Genomic DNA, 17978 nt, shown 5'->3' on the forward strand with positions numbered 1-17978 from the left:
TTTTTTAAAATTATTTTCAGACCTTTAATTAAATAATATTTATTACTATTTCTATAAAAAAATAATAATAACAATAAATATTTAAGTTAATTTTTATTGGTATTATTCTGCAGTAAAATGCAAGCGTCCATCTGGTTTGATTAATTTCATTCATATCTTTAATGAAAAGATTTTAATTTTCGTTCAAATTTGTGTTGTATTCCTCTCTATATTATATGAAATTAAATATTGAACGAATATATCTTAATTGAATTATAAATCTAACATGGTTGTTCATCAATAGTTTTCACTGCAAATTACACAATACAAATTTTCATTTTCTATAATTCAGTATACATTATTTGCAGGAATCAATTCTGTATTTTCACAAGGCATCCCTGTCTACACACACAACTTATTGCAATCATTCAGACATACAATCTAAAGATCTGTGAATCATTTTTAACCATGCTGCACCAGGTTTCCTGTATATGGCATTCCTGTTGCAGCATTATTTTCCATTAGTTGAAGAAGCAAGGCACTCCTGTACAATCTCCTGGATCCTTTTCTTCATCAGCTTGTCCTTAACACCAGCAATCAAGTTTCTGTAGAACATTTCCAACCTGATAAGCCTACCTCGATCTGCTGATTCTAACATGTTCTCCCACTCTCTTGCAATATCGAAGTTAACTGAGTTATGCAACGAGGCTGGAATGTCTCTCTCATCAAATGGTTTGCCAAAAATTGAACTATGAAGTATGCTGGCATATTTTTCCATTGCAGAAAGTTTGGACTGAAGGAGTTTCATCTCCTCCATGGCCAAAGACAATTTTTTATCTGTTTCTGACACATCTTTGGACTTTTTCTCTGTAATCTTATCTTCCTCGTGGCCTGTCTTTAATTCCTCTTGCTTGAAATCATCTGCTAGTGGAGGCCATAATATAGCAGTGGGAGCATAACAATCAACTGCACGGCCATTTCCAAGGACTCCGCTCCTTCCCCGACCCCAAGACCAAAGCCTGTATCCATCATGTGCAACAACAATAGTATGGGCAGCCCCACAAGCAACCTGAATTGGATCTTGAAATTTGGGTTGATGTAGCCCGCTACATGAAATTAATAGAGGGCGAACAGCATCACCTGCATCAATTCCAGAGAAACTAGCATCTGGACATAGGCCTAGACCCTTCTCCATTCCCCATGACCACACATCTCCAGCTGAGGAAACAACACTCGTATGGAATAGGCCACAATCAATAGAAGTAAGGTAGACATACTGTGGCAGTTCTTTTACGGGTTTAGGAATCAGTGCACTTTCGGTGGTTCCAAGCCCAAGCTGTCCATTATCCCCAAGTCCAAATGTCCAGCACATACTTTCTAATGTGTCGTTAGGTCTCTTTTTGTGTGTAAGCAAGGCAGTATGGAAGGCACCACAAGCAATCTCATAAACTGCCCTGGGGGAGTCTTTGTTAAATGTTTCAACAACTTGAGGGCGCGGTCTGTTCTCTCTGTCCCCCAGACCTAACTGCCCATGATTATTATTTCCCCAAGTGTAGCACACTAGATCCTCACCTTCATATTTTTCTCCAGCACTAACAAGGGCTACAACATGTTCACTTCCGCATGCCACCTTAACAACAGTGTGTCCATGGAAATCCCACACAGGAATTGGAGTGAAAGTGCTTCCAAGGGAAAAACCACCTTCATTGTCACTGCTTTGCTGTGGACAGTTGCCCCACATCCACAAAGCTCCAAGATTATCAATCGCCATAGACATCATACCTCCAGCTTTCACAGAACAAATCTGTGGTCAAAAAGGAGTGAAACAAATTATTGAACAAGGCTTGCACCTTAGCCAGGCACTTCAAAAATGATGGGTACAAGAAAAATCCTCATGAATACCTTTAATGATTCTTTACTTTGCTCTCCTGATTCATTTGTCAGAGAATCAGTACCACCCAACTCAAGGAAATGCTCTACCAAGCAGGGGACCATAGAATTATTTCCACCATTACCGAGTTGGCCATCCATATGACAGTCAAGGACACACAAAATGGAAATAACAGCAAATACAAAGAAGATATCCGATGATTGATGACGCAGTTCACAGATAAATAAATACCTCATAACATGTGAAAATTTAAAACATTAAGAGGTCCAGTGAATGAAGGATACAGATGTTGTAACCCCAGCACCAAACAGATCCATCATCTGCCAATGTAAGAGGAATCAATCACAGGAACACTAACAAACCCACTGGACATGATGGCTCCATTTGGTAAATAAAAATATTTCACAATTTTATTTCCTGAACTCAGAGATAACAACATGTATATCGTGCCTGTATGTATTGTAGTCAAATATAAATAAGCACCTAATTCTATAAATATTCCTAACAAATTTTATTCTCCTGAAACTAATCACATCTTCACATTATTTTTCCAAATATTGTTTTCAATTTCAACTGAAAGGTGTGTGTGTCTGTGTGTGCGCGTGCGTGTGTCTGTGTGTGCGCGTGTAGCAAACGAAGATTAACCAAAAAGAAAATTCCCCAAGAGAGCCTATGTTTTTGTCACATAATGAAAAGAAATCCAGTTGCGCTACCACTATATCTTAAGCTGCTAAACAACCCTATAAACCAACCCAAGTTTTCTCTCTTGCTTACAAACTCTCCGTAACACGAGGTACTAGCCCAAAAATCATGTGTTTGTCACAAACACAAAATGGAAGAACCAGAATCCAGAGCAACTCCAAGAAACAGGATGAATTTCAATTAAAAGAAATGGTGAGTACTTGTAGGAAAATTTCCTATTCTATTTTTGCTAGCTAACTAGCAAGTAAATGGCAAGAGAGCAAATATTATAAGAAGGCTTCGAAGATATCGGAATAAAACAAAACATCTATGCGCACTGTACATGGCGAAAGAACCTGCTAAAGCAACACTATGATAAGCACCAGCGGCAATCCCCACAATGTTGAGCCTCCCTCTTTCAGGTTCACCCGGAAAATCAAACTTGACCTGAACAGGAAAAAGCTCATCAGACTCTTTACCGGTCCCGAGCCGACCAAACATTCCTCTTCCCCACGAGTACAGGACTCCATTCCCTGAATCACCACAAAATAAACCCAGGGTTTACCAAATGGCTCACAAAAATGACAAATCTATCATGTATTGTAACCAAGTCTAAGTTTAGTTTAACACAATATATACATAATGAATATATGACGGAACAAATATGTTGATTACCTGCGAGAGCAAGGGTGTGAGATTCACCGGCGGCGATGTTGACGATTTTGCGGGACGAATTGCCGGAATCTGATAAGGCAATGGAGTCGTCCATTATAAATCCCCAAGTCGAACAGGGGAGAGAAATTTCCAATAATTGCAGTCACTGTAGCAGTCTGCGGAGTACCAGTTCCGTGATATCTATGATGATGATAATGATATCCATGGAGGATAACATTAAATAGGTAAGAAGCTGAAGCTGGTATTTCGCAGGCTCTTTATTATTCTTAATATAATATTTTCATTTATTTAAAAAAAAAAAAATCTACTTACATATATTATTATTGATATATACATTATATATGATATTTTCATTTATTACAAACTGTAATTAATATTATCTTAATTTATAAAGGATAAAAAGCTAAAAGAATGAGATAATAACCCAAATATAATAATCAACTTATATTATTCGTATTCAATAAATAATTTTTTGTCATAATCCAGGTACATAGTTCTGATTTAAAATAGTATATATATGGGTTTGAAAAAAAAAAAAGAGAGAGTAAGAAAAGAAATAGAAGGATTTAAAAAATAAAATGAGAATATAAAAAAAAATATATATAAAATAAATATCTAGAAAAAAGATAACTCTAGGTTTAAAGAATATATTGATAATATATTTAAAATATTTCATTTATTTATTAATTATATATATATAGAAAGAAAAAGTATATTAATAAATAAATAAATATTTTATAAAAATCCAAAAAAATTGTAAATAAAAATTTTAAATTTATTGGTTATCTAAGAATTTGAGAGGACTAAAGACCCATCTGACTTTGATTTCCTGCAGACATTTCTATAGTTATCTTCGTGTACCTCTATAGATCTTATACTTATTTCTTATATTTGTGTTAATTTTTAATGTAAATTTTCAACATAAAATTTTCAAAAATTAAAGAATAAAATTAGAAAAATTATAATTTAATATAATTATATCAATTATATATTTTAACAAATATAAAAAAAGTAACGTGTAACATGTGTTAGGAAATTAGTTACATGAATATACTATATATAACAAAAAAATATTCTACGTACTTTAAAAATTTTTAATTATTTTTAATATTTTTATTTTAAGTTTTATATTTTTTATATTATGATATTCGTAGAATTGTATAAATATGTTTATGGAATATAATTATGTAGCGTCCATAACGTGCCTTGTGGTCAACCATGAACTCACCACTGCGTTCCCCTACACTCCCGCCATTCTTCACGTGTACCCCTTTTTTTGACAACGAATTTTCACATCACAATTAACAATCCCACCCTTTCGCATTCAACATTAATTAATTTATTTTCTCCAACAATGGATCAGCTCTCTGCTTCTTCCTCCAATTCACCCGGCCACCACCGCTCCCACCGCCGCTCATGGCTCGCCCAACCAGTCACCGACCGGATCTTCCGGGCCATGCGCCACCATCTCCGCCTCCTACACCGTTCCGAATCCACCTTCTTCGTACTCGGCGCCACTGGGAACGTCTATATCGTCGGTCTCACCACCACCCCAACCTGCACTTGCCCTGATCGTACCTCCCCTTGTAAACACATCCTCTTCGTTCTAATCCGGGTGCTCGGCGTATCCCCAGATGACAACTGTCTCCGTCGGCGGACTCTCCGGCCCTGCCGGCTGAGTCGTCTGCTGAGTTCTCCTACCTTGCCGGAATCCATGGCGGGGCCAGGTCTACGAGAGAGGTTCCACCAGCTTTTCTTTCAATCAGAGGTTGCGAGCACTTGTTCTCATATGAGCCGGGTTGAGATAGAAGATGGGACTTTGTGCCCTGTTTGCCTCGAAGAGATTGGTGGGGATGGTGGACAGAGTGTGGTGGCTTGCCGGAGTTGCCGGAACTTGATCCATGAAGAGTGCTTAGCTCGGTGGAAGAAGAGCAGAGGGAGGAGGCCGGCGAGTTGCGTCATCTGCCGAGCCAGGTGGAGAGACGATCGGAACCACCAAGACAAGTATCTCAACCTCTCTGCTTATATTAGTCTAGACGATGTGCCCGTGGCTCACCCTTCCCAGGGTCGTCCATGTGGTGGTTGAAGTTCTACATTTATGACTATTTTAATCTGATTGGGTGTATATAATTTTCAATCACTCATATGTAGCTTTAATAAAGCTTTCAGTAATTTAATTTGATTATTAGGACAAACGTACATATATTATTACAGAAGTTATGGATGATTTCACGTTTTATATTTTGGTTGATACTATCTTAATTTTACATAAAAATTTTAAACAAATTATACAAATAGAATGTATTTTCAATCTTAACTTTATTTTTAAATTAATAAAAATTATAATATGAGTTTGTTTAATTAAATAATTGGAACATATTTTTTATATAAAAATTTATAAATTTGAATTGAGTTGAATTCTATATGTGTTACTGTTAGAAAATATTTTTATTATGTTATAATTTGCTCAAAAAATTATATATGAGTAAATAAAGTGATCCAAAACAATTACAATATGTCAACAATAGAAATTAATCTTGAACAAGTACTAATACAATTAGAAATACACTAACAAGAACATTGGTTATTAAAATGATTAAATGTACGAGTAGAATGTCAATTTTACAAATAATTAGCAAATCAATAGTAAAGCCTAGATTGTATTAATTACTAAACTTAATAGTATAAAAAAAATAGAATTTTTTATAAGAAATAAACTAAAATGTTATATGACTAAGAGTGTTGATTTCATTAGATTCAATATTTTATCTAATTAATCCAAACGAATATAATCTTTATTTATTGATCCTAAATTATAGTTACTAATTATCAATCTATTCATCTCATAAGTTTCAAAAAAAGGGTATATTTAACCAAGTTAACAAATATTCTTATTCAATTAGTTTAAATTAAACACCTGTTAAGTTTCGTCTATTATTAATTTTCAATGTTATCGCAGCTTCGGAACTCAATACAATTACTTAATGGTAATTTTTAAATTATGCATTTACTATTAATCATTCTAAATTTAATATTACACACACCAAATAGATTTTATTAAAAGATAAATCTCATAAATATAAGAAATATAAAAAGTTAATAAAATAGATCAGTATCATTAATGATTAATCAAATAGTCATATTAATTGCTATTTTAATCTCGTAGCTAAGGAGTTTATCCGAACATGCTTAAATTAGAAACCCAAGTCATCAACATAACTACATTATCCATAAAAAGAACAACATGCTTCTATTACAATCCAAAACCAAAAACAAAATAGCTAACTGAGTACTGTGAATAAAAATAAAGACATATGTAGAGGAAAGAAAGGCTTTTTTCAAGCTTTAAGCTGTAAAATCCTTCTTTTCCTCCTAGTTACACTTTTCATTTTTATCCTAACCATTAAACCCAACCTTTTTTTTTTTTTTTGTTGTCTTTTCTCTCCTAAAATCTCATTTTCCTAGTGCTGTCTTTTCCTTTATATATGTTCTGCTTTATAGTTCCACATAATCTTAGGAGGTGTTTGCCAAAAATGGGGGTGACTTAAAGCTTTGTAGCATAGAATCTATCCCATGTAGTGGGATTTTTTTTCTTGCTACATTAAGAACTTTTTGTTTCTCCTATGTTTTTCTTTGATTACAATGTAACTAATTTAAATTCTTTAACAAAAATTATAAAATTAAAAATGTCAACAATATGAATTTCAATTACTGAGATAACAATGTGTAAAACAACTTGTAACTCGCTATCATCCAAGATTTCATAATTATGAGGATTTTTTTATACCAATATAAAGAATGTGTTATAATTTCCACCGGAATAGAACTAACTAATAATTGAAAGAAAAGACATTTATTAGAAGATATATAAGGCGCTTTCATTGCCAAGATAAGAGAAATATTCAATAAAGACAGAGACTTGACGATAAAATTGAAAAGCAAAGTACTATAATAGCATGAATGCAACCACGAAATGCTTAAACGTTCGAATTAGTGAACTTGCCATGAATATAGAGAGAAAATCATTTGGGAAATTTCCCCAATAATATGAAAAATTATTCCAGAAAATAATGTAATGCATTTGCTTTGTGAATTGGGAAAGAAGTTGAAGGTCTTAAACTTCGTAAAGCTAAAGAAATGAAGGAAGAAGAACAAAAGGAGAAAACTGAAGGTGACTTTGAAACTAGGCTCTATTCCTCTTTCAGACAATCTGTCAATCATCACTCCTCTATTATCATTTCCTTAATGATTTCAAAAGAAGAAGCAGCAAAACTAATTCTCTAAATTCGTTAAAATGTTTTAAAGAAACTCATGTCAATGGAATTTTGCAGATGCCTCAATTGTAAGTGAAAAAGTTTCTGAATAAAGCCATGTCAACAAAGAGGAGATTGGAAGACTACGAAGCTGTCAAATTGACAGAGGAGTTAGTGCAATCCTTCAAAAACAGCAGCATATTCACAAGAACTAATAATCTTGAAGATCCTTAAATATATAACTATCATTTGTGATCAATACAATTTACTCCATATTCAAACATTTCAAAATTAAGAAGACGACCAACCCACTTAACATCAAAGCAAACCAGAAAATGCAAGGGGCAACACAGAGACGAGCAACATGAAGTACATGATATGGTAATATACATATGTTACACATATATATAAATAGATATATGCATGTGGCGGAGAACTTGATCAAATCATGCATTCACTCTCCACCTCAGTCTCCACATCCTCCGCCGCAACCTCCACATCCTCCACAATCTCCGCAGCCTCCACCACCCCCGCAGCCTCCACAACCGCCACCACTTCTTCCATGTTCTTCATGACCAGCGCCGGTGCCACTATTACTCCCGCCCTTAGTAGCATTAGGAGCTGGTGCTTCTGTTTGAGCTTCACCTCCGGACAAAATAATCATCCCACCATCTCTACTACCACTCTGCTTATTACTGCTTTGTTTAGTCTCGCCAATTTCAAGGTCACGAGTAACATAACTTTGTTTCGACGCCACTGTTCGAGTTGATCTTACTTGACCTTGCTTCCCTATACGGCTGCCTCCTTTGCACTTGCAGAGGCAACATAAGATGAGAATGGCTGCAGCCACAGACCCACATACTATAAGGACAATTGCATATGCTTTCATTGTGTTCATATACTACACATATATATATATATATATGCGTGTGTGTGTGTGTATATATATATACTGTTTCTTGTTGTTGCAATTCAGAGCTGAATTCCCTTAGTGCTGCCCCTTTTCTATTTATATATCCATGTACTTTGATTTCGTGAATTATATATTCTACGAAAAAGAAATTTTTTGTAAGTCCACAGGTTACTTTCCATAGACTTCAGGGAAACGCGAAGGAAATTTTCATGTTTAGTTGACTTTGAATCTGCACAAAGAAAGTTTTCATGTTTAATTGACTTTGAATCTGCACAAGGAATGTTTCCCTTGCATTATTATTATTATTTTTTATGGGATACGATTAAATTTTAAAAAATTAAAAAATATATATATGTATATACATATATATATACATATAAATTTGTAGTATAAATTATCCAATCATTCAAGAAATATAAATATTTATCACTTTCTTACAATTAAACAACATTAAGTGAGAATACGGATTAAGACTGAATTGATTTAAATTTAATATATGTATTTATAAATTTAAAGCATATATTATCCTATAATTCAAGAATTAAAACTCTTTTATTTTTCATATATAATTTACCATTGAACAACATTAAGTAAAAAAATCAGTTCGTCAAGATATAAAAAATATAGTTTAGATTTATATGAATTAAGTTTGGTTTAGAATGAATGAGATTTTTTTTTCTCAAACTATATTTTTTCATTAAAAATATTTAATAAAACTAATAAAAAATAAAATAAACAATAATCATCTCTAAATTTTCAGTTGGGACCAAATTATGACCAAAAATTAGATAACTGTTAATCTAATTTTTTTTACCAAATTAAATAATTAGTATATTATTTAAATTTTTGTAAAAATATTTTCACTCTTAAAGTGGGCATTATGACGGGGCCGGCGCAACGCAGGCTTCATGCTTATTTCGCAAGGAAAAGGACACCGTCTTTTTACTTCCTTCTCCGCTACCCGTGTTATCCCTCGAACCAGTAACCCGAAGGAGTAACAGTTATCCAATCAAGGCTCAAGAGATTGATTTCTATTGTCTACCATTCAATCAATCCCTTGCTGCTATGTGGGGTTCGTCTCGAAATTCTTCTCAACGTCCAGGCAAGGTACGTAATCACCTCTTCTTCCCAATTTATCGTCTTCTTCTTCGTTAATTGATCCCTTGTTTGGTTGCTCAGAAGCCGGTGGAACAGTAAGAAATGGGAAGCAAATCAAAATAACTATTTTGAGGCTCAAAATTCCCATAACTCAAACTAGAATTGTTAGTCTCATTTAAAGCGTACCTTCTTTAATGTGGGATTTTTTCTTGCTAACATTCAATTTAAAATTTTCTAAGGTAAATAATGGTTCTAATACTTTCTTAGCAACCAAACTAGGGTTATGAACGTTAACAAATTCTTTTGTCTTTTTCTCTTCCTCTTTATTATTGTTTGAGGCAGCAGAAGCAAGAAAGAGAAGGCTTTTCGGTGAGTTTTAGGCTAGAGAATTTCATTCCTGGGCTCGTCGTTGGCTTCATTTGTGGCATGTTATTGGATTTATCAAAACCCACAAAAAGTGGAACAAGTAAAAGTAATCTTTCAGCGGGCAAGTCGCAACAGCTGGATTTCTTCTCAAGAAATGGTGTCCAAGAGCTTAAAATGGTTCGTTTTTTTCCTTTTCCCGGTTTAACTTCCTTTATTTATTTATTTTATTTATTTATTTTTTCTTTGGTTCGATGGAGGTTTTATGGCTTGTTTTTGAATTTGTGAATGACCAGAAGGAAGCTAATCTGCATTACCAATGCATGATGATAAATTGTTATAAATTTGTTGCTATTAATTTTTTAAGCTGGAAAATTGTGGCTATTAATGTATAAGAATGGAGAATTTAAAGCAAAAAAAATGTTGGTCCCAGTGGATTCTCTACAATATTATTAATTTGGTGGCAGCTCTTTGATGATTTACAGTTTAGCCAGGTTGTGGCTTCCAAAATGTTTACTACCCTGTGATGACTTCACAAAATCTGTTGCCTTATAGTCTATGTGAATTGAGGAGTGTGAATGAAAAAGGAAACTAAAGCACATAGTCACCTTCTTTTTGCTGTTTGGACAAAAATTAGTACAAATATATGGAGCAAGAGAAAGGAGAAAAGAGAATTTTGAAAAGAGATTGCAAACGATGGTAAATTATTATTGAAATTATAAAGCAAAATAAAAGAAATGATTAATTATAAAAATATTTTTAGTCAATAGAATGACAACTATATAATTAAGGATTAAATGGAAAATTTGTTACTACCATTTTTAACTTTTTTGTTTACTTATTTCATTGACTCTTGAATTAAAATTTTAAGCAGAAGGTATTATTGTAGAGATCAATTAAAATTAGCAATTAAGGAAAGTAAAACACACACTGCATTCATTTTTGCTACAGGAACAAAGGTTTCGTGATAATCTACTTTATAAAGCTCATACCTTTCTACAACCAGCCTGATTTTGTATGGGGGTGGTTTGTGTTCCCAATTCATTCATTTACCATGTTTTACAGTTTATTGAGTTTTTTTTTCCCCTCTAGATAAACTGACAATTTCTCTTTTATTTTTTGGTAGTACATTTGTTTCCTCCCTCATGGCTTGTTCCCAGTCTTTATCCATAAGTGACTTGCATGGTCGCATAAAGTTCAGGGAATGTCTATTGGATTGGGGAGGGGTTGGGGAGGTGAGGGAATGCCTATATTGTGGAGACAATCTGTAAAAGGATACAAAGTGAGAGATTGAGGTGTTCCATCCATTTTCTAATTTCTTTTCTAACAACAATAAGTATGTCAATAGGAGGAAAATCATGAGAAACAGATCCATTATCAACAGTACATAGGGAACAGATGGATGGATTTAGTACTTGGTTTGGGTTCTTGGTCCTGCATGGAGTTGTAAACTGGCACTCTCTTTCTTGAATAGACCTGAAGTGGCACAGTAGGATTTAGACCAGTTTGCTGTTTTTCCAACTCAGTTTCAAAGTAGATATAGGTTCATTTTTGAGATTTGTTTGCTGAAAAATTTAAATGAGCAGATGCTGAATGTATCTAAAATAAATGAGTTGATTTCCAAACTCACCAGCCTCCTATCATTGGGGTTCCGGAGGAGAGGGATATTCCATTGAATCCCACCATTATGCACCTCATAGCACTCCCCCATCTTTTCCTGTTAATACGCTCAAATGGTCTAGCCAGAACCAGAACCTCCTATTCAGCACCTTGAACTTGGAGCAGTGTCATCAGTCTCTACTAATCCAATTCCACGGGCTAGAGCAATTTTTGCCCCTTCTAGAAGACCAATATATCAAACAAATCATAATTTGTGGCGATGAATTTCCTTCATATGGCATTCTTAGAGGATAAAAACCATACTCAAATTTTTAATTAAATTTTAAGATGTTCAATTAATCACGATAAGGCAGGAGCAATATACCTCTCAAAACCTTCCCTTGGTATTTGGAGTGGTGGATGGAGTATGGAGAAGATTCTCCTCTCCCATACTTAGCCCACTGGCATCCTCAGGTCAGGCAGAGACATGGACTTTGTCCTCTGTCAAGATCGGTTGGGAACTGTGCCCCGGGAATTGGCAGGCCTAGAACTAAGACAATGCCTCGGGTTTGGTCAGGCATAGGACCAAGACTGTGGCCTGAGTTGTGCAAGCCTAATGCCAAGTCCATGCCATGGGTCATGTTGAGCCTAGGATTAAGACCGTGCCCTGGATTGTGTCTAGGATTGTGCTCTAGACCTGGCTGAGGCAGTAACCATTTTGTCCTTTATTTCTAAACACCATTTCATTTCAATTCCTTTCTGTTCTTATGTTATATAAACATAACATCTCATGCATATATGGAATCGCATAAAAAGTTGCTGGAGTCTCATTGCAGGTTCTGGTAGTTAGGCAAGACCTGAAGATGAGATCAGGAAAGATTGCATCTCAATGTGCTCGTAAGAATCCTGCAAATTTGTTGAAAGTTTTAGGTTTCATATTTGTTTCAACTAAGTGGTAATCCCAAATCTATCTCCCTGAGTGCCCTACATTTGATTTTTCTTCCTGATTTGAATAAATTTTCGCTTGCAAATTGCAGATGCTGCCACTGGCATGTATGCAGAATTGATGCGGAGGTACTTGTGTCCTAGTAATGTTAACCATTTCTCCTTTGCAATTGGCTTTTTTTTTTTTTTATACATACGATGTATCTTGCTTTTTTCATCAAACCATTGTTAGAGTTGTGTCTAAGATTCCAAATTCTGTGAATCTTTCCCATGGGAATAGAATTGGCTCCTTTTTCATGTTGTTTGAGGCAAACCAAACAGATTGCCACAAACACATCCACACAGAAAACCATGAAAAAATTTAAGCACATGCTAGACATCACTGTCTCTGATAACAGCTAACTGGTTCTGGAATTCTTTTGTAAAGTGCATTTTGACATCAGAAATTCTCTGGTAATTGTTTATTTGCCTTGCTTCTTTTCATGATCAGGGGTTTGGTTCTTTTTTCATCTTTTTCTTTATCTGTAACCTGTCGAAATGGCATCTTACTGATGCAGTTGTAAACAATCTCCCATCGACTTTATTGATATGTTAGTCATCACATGCTTGGAACTGTCTAATAATCCAGAATTGCTACAGCGACCGGTCCCTTCTGAGACAATGGGAACAATGTGGTCAACCCAAAATAGTTGTTACATGTAAAAATCAACAGGAAATGTAAGTTGGTGATTTTCATGGTAAATTCTGATTATTGCTTAAATGGCAGTAGTAGTCTCTTCTGTTTTTGTATTCCCCTTGGGATTGAGCTGTAGCTCTGCCAGGAATAAGTGTAAGGAAGCAGCTGAGAGCATTGGCCTCCCAACTTTTGTTGTTGCTGATGCTGGAAGAACTCAGGTATAGCTTTATCTGATGTAAAAGTTGATTTTTGTTAAATCCCCGTCTTGAATCCAACTGAAAACTATTAACCCTCACCTTGTAAATTCGAGATCAGGATACACACTCTAGAGACTTAAGCTTTAACCCGTCAAGTCCTACAAATATGTGCATCTTCTGTGTCTTCTCATAGTGATTGGTTTGTATACTCGCTTTTGACAAATATTTTTCATGGTATAGATCAAATCTATTTCAAGACCACTTTTCGGCACTGGAAAAGAACATAAGAAAGTTTACCTTATGACCTGCATAGTTTAATTATCCATGTCGATTTCGATACGAAATTTGCATAAGGGAATACGAACCTTCTCGGTTATAGTGGTTTTCTTTTCCTACCTTATTTTTATTGGAAAAACTTTTCCAGGAGGTTACTATTTCCTATCTAGTTTAACATTTTTATTTGTGTTATTTTGTTTTCCAGCTTTCTTGCCATAGGTGTTTCTGTACATGCCCGTGTACAATTCTTGATAATATAATATAGTTACTGTTTCATCTATCTACCACATGGCATCAAAACTAGGTTTCTTCTTAATAACTTTCAGTTCCTCATCTGCTGCTCACATCTTTTCACCACTCTTCATTGTAGTTACGGACAATGTAAAGAAAAAATAAAGGAACTATTCTGTTGTTGACCCTGTCCTCCAGAGTCACTCCTTTTTCTGTTTCCTTCAAGATCTTTGAGACGAAAAATGTTTCTTGTATTTACAAGATTTACAAAGTATCACTGCCAATTTTTTGTTAGTTAAAGAAAAGTCTTGGTTCTTTTTGCTTGGCATTGGACCCTTCTAGTTGTTTTCACTTTTCACATGCTTGTTTTTATATTTGCAATTTATTTTAAACAGGTCTCGGCTGGGTCAAAGACGGTTCTTGCAATTGGACCTGGTAAAGTTGTTATTTTTAATGAATTAACTCTTATAATGCCACTTGGTTCTCTTGCTGGTAAATAGATCATATTGCCACCCTCTTCCCCACACTCACTCCACATTCCTGGCCCCAGTTGGTCACCTTGAACAAAAAAAATAAATAAATAATAAAAAGGGAAAAGAAGGGGCTCCTGTATTACTAAAGTGAAGGTTTATTGCCGGTTTGGAGCAGGAGCAAAAGCAGCAATTGATTCAGTTACAGGAAAGTTGAATCTACTCTGAAATTGTTGAACACATCGAGACCCCATCATTCATTTACTTGGTCGATATTCTCAGACTATTGTTTCAGTCCCATCCTTGCTGCAAAAATTTCTCAGCTAATTTTGTTCAAGGTGGTCTTATGGTGGCCAAGGGAGCAGCAGTTAGTGGTGGTGATAGTTTCTCAGACTCTGTTATGGAAGACATCATTATCCTGTCATGCTGCTGAGAATTTTTGTTGTATCTTCCATTGTTTGGCTTGGCATAGTAACTAACAAAAGAAGAAGCCTCCATGGTAATCTTGGGATATCGGTGTTCATCTATTTGGTGACTGTAACATGTCTTAGATAATTTATGTACCTCAAATTATATTTAAATTTCATCTGATACTTTAATGGAAAAGTATAGAAACCTTTTTTTTTTTTGCCACAATGAAAACAAATTTGGAAGAGCTATTTCCCAATGGTAATTTGACCTATATTAACGGATTTTTTCCGTTACTGTAGGTTAATTTTTTTATCGTGCTTAATTTAAAACTTTTAAGACTAGATGAATGAATTTTAATGCTAATCTTTTTTCTTAATAGAATAATTTACTATTCTAATTTTTATTTTTGTTGAGTATTCGATGTATAATTGTTTTGACGCTCCTACAGAGCAAAACTATTTCCCAATTTACTTGTATTTTTATTTTTTTCTGGTTGAGTGCATTATTCATTTATTTCCTCTTACTTACAAGCATTCAATCCCTAAATTTAGGGATTTCATTAGTTTTCTTATTTGCATATTCATTATCTCTAAAGAGTTGCTCCAAGTGTCGATGATATGGGATTCATTGAGGTTTTATTAAGCAGATTCAACAAGGATAATGGGCTGATGAACCTTATTTTTGGGCACTTTCTAGAACCGATTCGAAGACAACTAGAATATTGTTTGAAAGCTCGACTATTCTACTTTAGAATTAGTCTAAGGACTTTCAGTTTGCTACACCAAAGGATTTTGCATGTTAGACTTTGGTAACCAATGAAGCCAATTGGCTATACAATTCTTTCAGTATGGTAGCTTCAATATGCATCAGTTTTAGTAATGGAAAAGAGTATGTCTTCTCATAGTATTTATTGGCACAATTATTCAAGGCAATTCAAAAGGGGGATGAATTGAGTTTTAAATTTTTTTAATTATTTTTAATTTTAAACTGAGGATTAATAAAAACAAAGTAATAATCAATGCAACGAGATAAGAAATATGTGCTTGATAAAATGAATGAAGTTATGTTTAAAATTTTTGAATTAATTGTCTAGGAAGTAAATTTGAAAGGAATGAATAGTATATACACTTTAATAAATAAATATGCTAGAACAATGAGTTAAAGAGGAAGAGTAGAGAGAGCAAACATGAATTTTATAGACATTCGGCCTTAATTTTGTGACTATATTCCTCAGGTCAGCAATTTAAATATTTTCATTCTTTTTCAATTATCTTCAGCAAATGCTTGTTTCTTAGGTATTAAATTTTATTATCTAAGTGTTTCTTTCAAACGTCAATATTCTATTAGGATTTTTCACACTTCTTCAATATTTAAGTATTTAAAAGATAAAATTTTCAACTATACTATCAGTACAAGTTGATTATAAGATAAAATTCAAGAGATCTTTAAATATTATACAAAAAGAATATATAGTACTTACTAATAAAATAGTCGTTAGAAAATAGAAAGATTGAAAATGTAGGCATTCAATGTGCTCTAATGAACATTTTTCATGTGATGAAAAGAAATGTTTCGAATCAAACCTATATATTGTATCTTCACATCCATTTAAAACCCGAAAATGTGAAAATAGTGTGAAGATGATACATGAAATATTTTGTTTACATCACATATTTGCATATACTTTAAAGCAAATAAATTAGTGTGAAAAAAATAAAACGATAAATTATTTTTGTACCTTAATAAAAAAATTTACACAAAAAAAAATTCTGTGAAGATATTTTTCATATTACAATTTTATATATTTTAAATACAAATTTTAAAAATAATGTAAAACACGCATGTTTTTAAGATGCATTTCAAATCACACATATTTTTTAAAAGCGTGTGACATAGAAAGATCAAATAATTCTTTGCATCGCATTTTTTCTATTTTAAGTTCAATATAAATATAAATATAAATATAAATATATATATCTTTATTGTATGGAATTCATTTTAAAGCATTTTTCTAAACTTTTGTGCTAATAAAGTCAATTCTTGCTATAAAATAAAATCTCCTTTGCTTGAAGAGCTTTTTTTTTTTTTTTTTTTATATCTCCATAGTACTAAAATTAAGAGGTTTATTTATCTCATAGCTCAAATATATTAGAAATAAATGTATACAATTTTAGTTTGTGTTAATTATATACCGGTTAAGAGAGAAATGAAATACGTTTACTACCAAGTAAAGATGGTAAGTATATATTATTGTAATAAAAATAGAGAAATGAAATGAAGAAAAGTTAGAAGCACATGAAAAGGGAGGCAAGTGAGTGTCAGTTTGCTTTGTCGAAAAGAGGCAAGTCATTGTCAGAAACGGAGACATCCAACATGCACGAATCCCCCTCCATGCATGGAACCCCATCTGCCCAATTTCAACTACACCACATTTATGTATTTATACCCATTATCATTCTTCTATTATATTATATTATATTATATATATATTATACAAAAGTTAAAGGCCCCCAGCTTCCCTTGAGTAACGTCGAAGGCACCTTCTCCAACTTCTGAAATTTTACTTCCTAATTATATATATATATATATATATGCATGTACATACCAACTACTTAATTATTGCTTCTTGTCACTAATAAAAAAGTAAAAATATAATTAATCTTGTTGCTGTGAAAATATTGATCTTGTTCTTCTGGTTTATTTTGAAAGAACGGTTCAAAAATATTAATAGTAAAATTTATCATATTAAATATTATTTAATTACAACTAATGAACTAATCCAGTCAATAATATAATTTATAAAATGTGAATAAATAAATTAACACGCAAATAAACTAATTTTTTCTTAATTTGATCAATTTATATATAAATATATATATATATATATATATCTCTCTCTATATTGGCAGGAATCCTTACAGGTGTTTGCTGGAATAAGAATATTGCTCCTACGTACACTCATATGTAGATCAATATATACACATATCATAGATGTACTTGTATGCGCGGATATCAAATATATATATATATATACACATATATGTATATGTATGGTAATTATATTTAAAGATGCACGTGCAGGGTTGCGATTAGCATCATAAACTAAACCCACTGAGTCCATGGATGAGGCATGTGACCACCGCAAACTCTGCTTCCTTTTAACTATATATAATATATTTACATACATATATACGTATGTATGTATATATATATATATACAATTAGTGATATTTTTATTATTTTTTGAAAAATGGGGTTTTGATGTAAAAAATTAATGTTTTTTGTAAAAGAAATTATTAAATACATTAAAAGAAGCAAAG

At 33.2% G+C, this 17978-nt stretch overlaps 4 protein-coding genes across 9 annotated transcripts; 2 read left to right on the forward strand and 2 right to left on the reverse strand.

Moving 5' to 3' along the window:
• Window positions 1-296: 296 nt before the first annotated feature.
• Window positions 297-3463, reverse strand: LOC110812444 (Regulator of chromosome condensation (RCC1) family protein). Of its 2 annotated transcripts, XM_022039227.2 has the most exons (5): window positions 3227-3463; window positions 2908-3084; window positions 2155-2190; window positions 1882-2006; window positions 297-1783 (listed from the first exon to the last, which is right to left on the reverse strand). In XM_022039227.2, the coding sequence occupies exons 1-5, from the start codon at window positions 3318-3320 to the stop codon at window positions 491-493; spliced, it is 1725 nt and encodes a 574-aa protein (XP_021894919.2). In that variant the 5' UTR covers window positions 3321-3463; the 3' UTR covers window positions 297-490. The 2 variants fall into 2 exon arrangements, with proteins under 2 accessions (XP_021894919.2, XP_021894920.2); XM_022039228.2 differs by lacking the exon at window positions 3227-3463 and having other exon boundaries at window positions 2895-2981.
• Window positions 3464-4385: 922 nt separating this feature from the next.
• LOC110812454 (SWIM zinc finger family protein / mitogen-activated protein kinase kinase kinase (MAPKKK)-like protein) lies at window positions 4386-5408 on the forward strand. The gene has a single exon (XM_022039236.2). It carries the CDS (start codon window positions 4581-4583, stop codon window positions 5310-5312), a length of 732 nt encoding a protein of 243 aa, XP_021894928.1. The 5' UTR covers window positions 4386-4580; the 3' UTR covers window positions 5313-5408.
• Window positions 5409-7649: 2241 nt separating this feature from the next.
• On the reverse strand, window positions 7650-8462 carry LOC110812412 (uncharacterized). Its single transcript, XM_022039186.2, has one exon. It carries the CDS (start codon window positions 8375-8377, stop codon window positions 7946-7948), a length of 432 nt encoding a protein of 143 aa, XP_021894878.2. The 5' UTR covers window positions 8378-8462; the 3' UTR covers window positions 7650-7945.
• An 808-nt stretch (window positions 8463-9270) lies between these two features.
• Window positions 9271-14873, forward strand: LOC110812433 (Peptidyl-tRNA hydrolase II (PTH2) family protein). Of its 5 annotated transcripts, none has more exons than XM_022039214.2 (8): window positions 9272-9499; window positions 9833-10033; window positions 12289-12349; window positions 12490-12526; window positions 13037-13114; window positions 13219-13291; window positions 14173-14212; window positions 14426-14873. In XM_022039214.2, exons 1-8 carry the CDS (start codon window positions 9458-9460, stop codon window positions 14473-14475), a joined length of 582 nt encoding a protein of 193 aa, XP_021894906.1. In that variant the 5' UTR covers window positions 9272-9457; the 3' UTR covers window positions 14476-14873. The 5 variants fall into 5 exon arrangements, 4 of the variants coding, with proteins under 4 accessions (XP_021894906.1, XP_021894903.1, XP_021894905.1 ...); XM_022039215.2 differs by having other exon boundaries at window positions 9274-9499; window positions 9836-10033; XR_015813421.1 differs by having other exon boundaries at window positions 9271-9499; window positions 12955-13291; window positions 14426-14562.
• Window positions 14874-17978: the final 3105 nt, after the last annotated feature.

Source organism: Carica papaya, chromosome 7, assembly GCF_054855325.1.
Source record: "Carica papaya isolate Zhongbai chromosome 7, ASM5485532v1, whole genome shotgun sequence".
NCBI lineage: Eukaryota > Viridiplantae > Streptophyta > Magnoliopsida > Brassicales > Caricaceae > Carica > Carica papaya.

Excerpts from the sequence above, each read along its gene's own strand:
- LOC110812412 (XM_022039186.2), bottom strand. The coding sequence starts at position 8,377 with ATGAACACAATGAAAGCATATGCAATTGTCCTTATAGTATGTGGGTCT.
- LOC110812444 (XM_022039227.2), bottom strand. The coding sequence starts at position 3,320 with ATGGACGACTCCATTGCCTTATCAGATTCCGGCAATTCGTCCCGCAAA. Across the intron at positions 3,085-3,226 it reads TCACACCCTTGCTCTCGCAG|GGAATGGAGTCCTGTACTCG; the intron begins GTAATCAACATA and ends GTGGTGATTCAG. Across the intron at positions 2,191-2,907 it reads TCATAGTGTTGCTTTAGCAG|ATGATGGATCTGTTTGGTGC; the intron begins GTTCTTTCGCCA and ends TTACATTGGCAG.
- LOC110812433 (XM_022039211.2), top strand. The coding sequence starts at position 9,458 with ATGTGGGGTTCGTCTCGAAATTCTTCTCAACGTCCAGGCAAG. Across the intron at positions 9,500-9,832 it reads CTTCTCAACGTCCAGGCAAG|CAGAAGCAAGAAAGAGAAGG; the intron begins GTACGTAATCAC and ends TGTTTGAGGCAG. Across the intron at positions 12,527-13,036 it reads TATGCAGAATTGATGCGGAG|CGACCGGTCCCTTCTGAGAC; the intron begins GTACTTGTGTCC and ends GAATTGCTACAG.
- LOC110812454 (XM_022039236.2), top strand. The coding sequence starts at position 4,581 with ATGGATCAGCTCTCTGCTTCTTCCTCCAATTCACCCGGCCACCACCGC.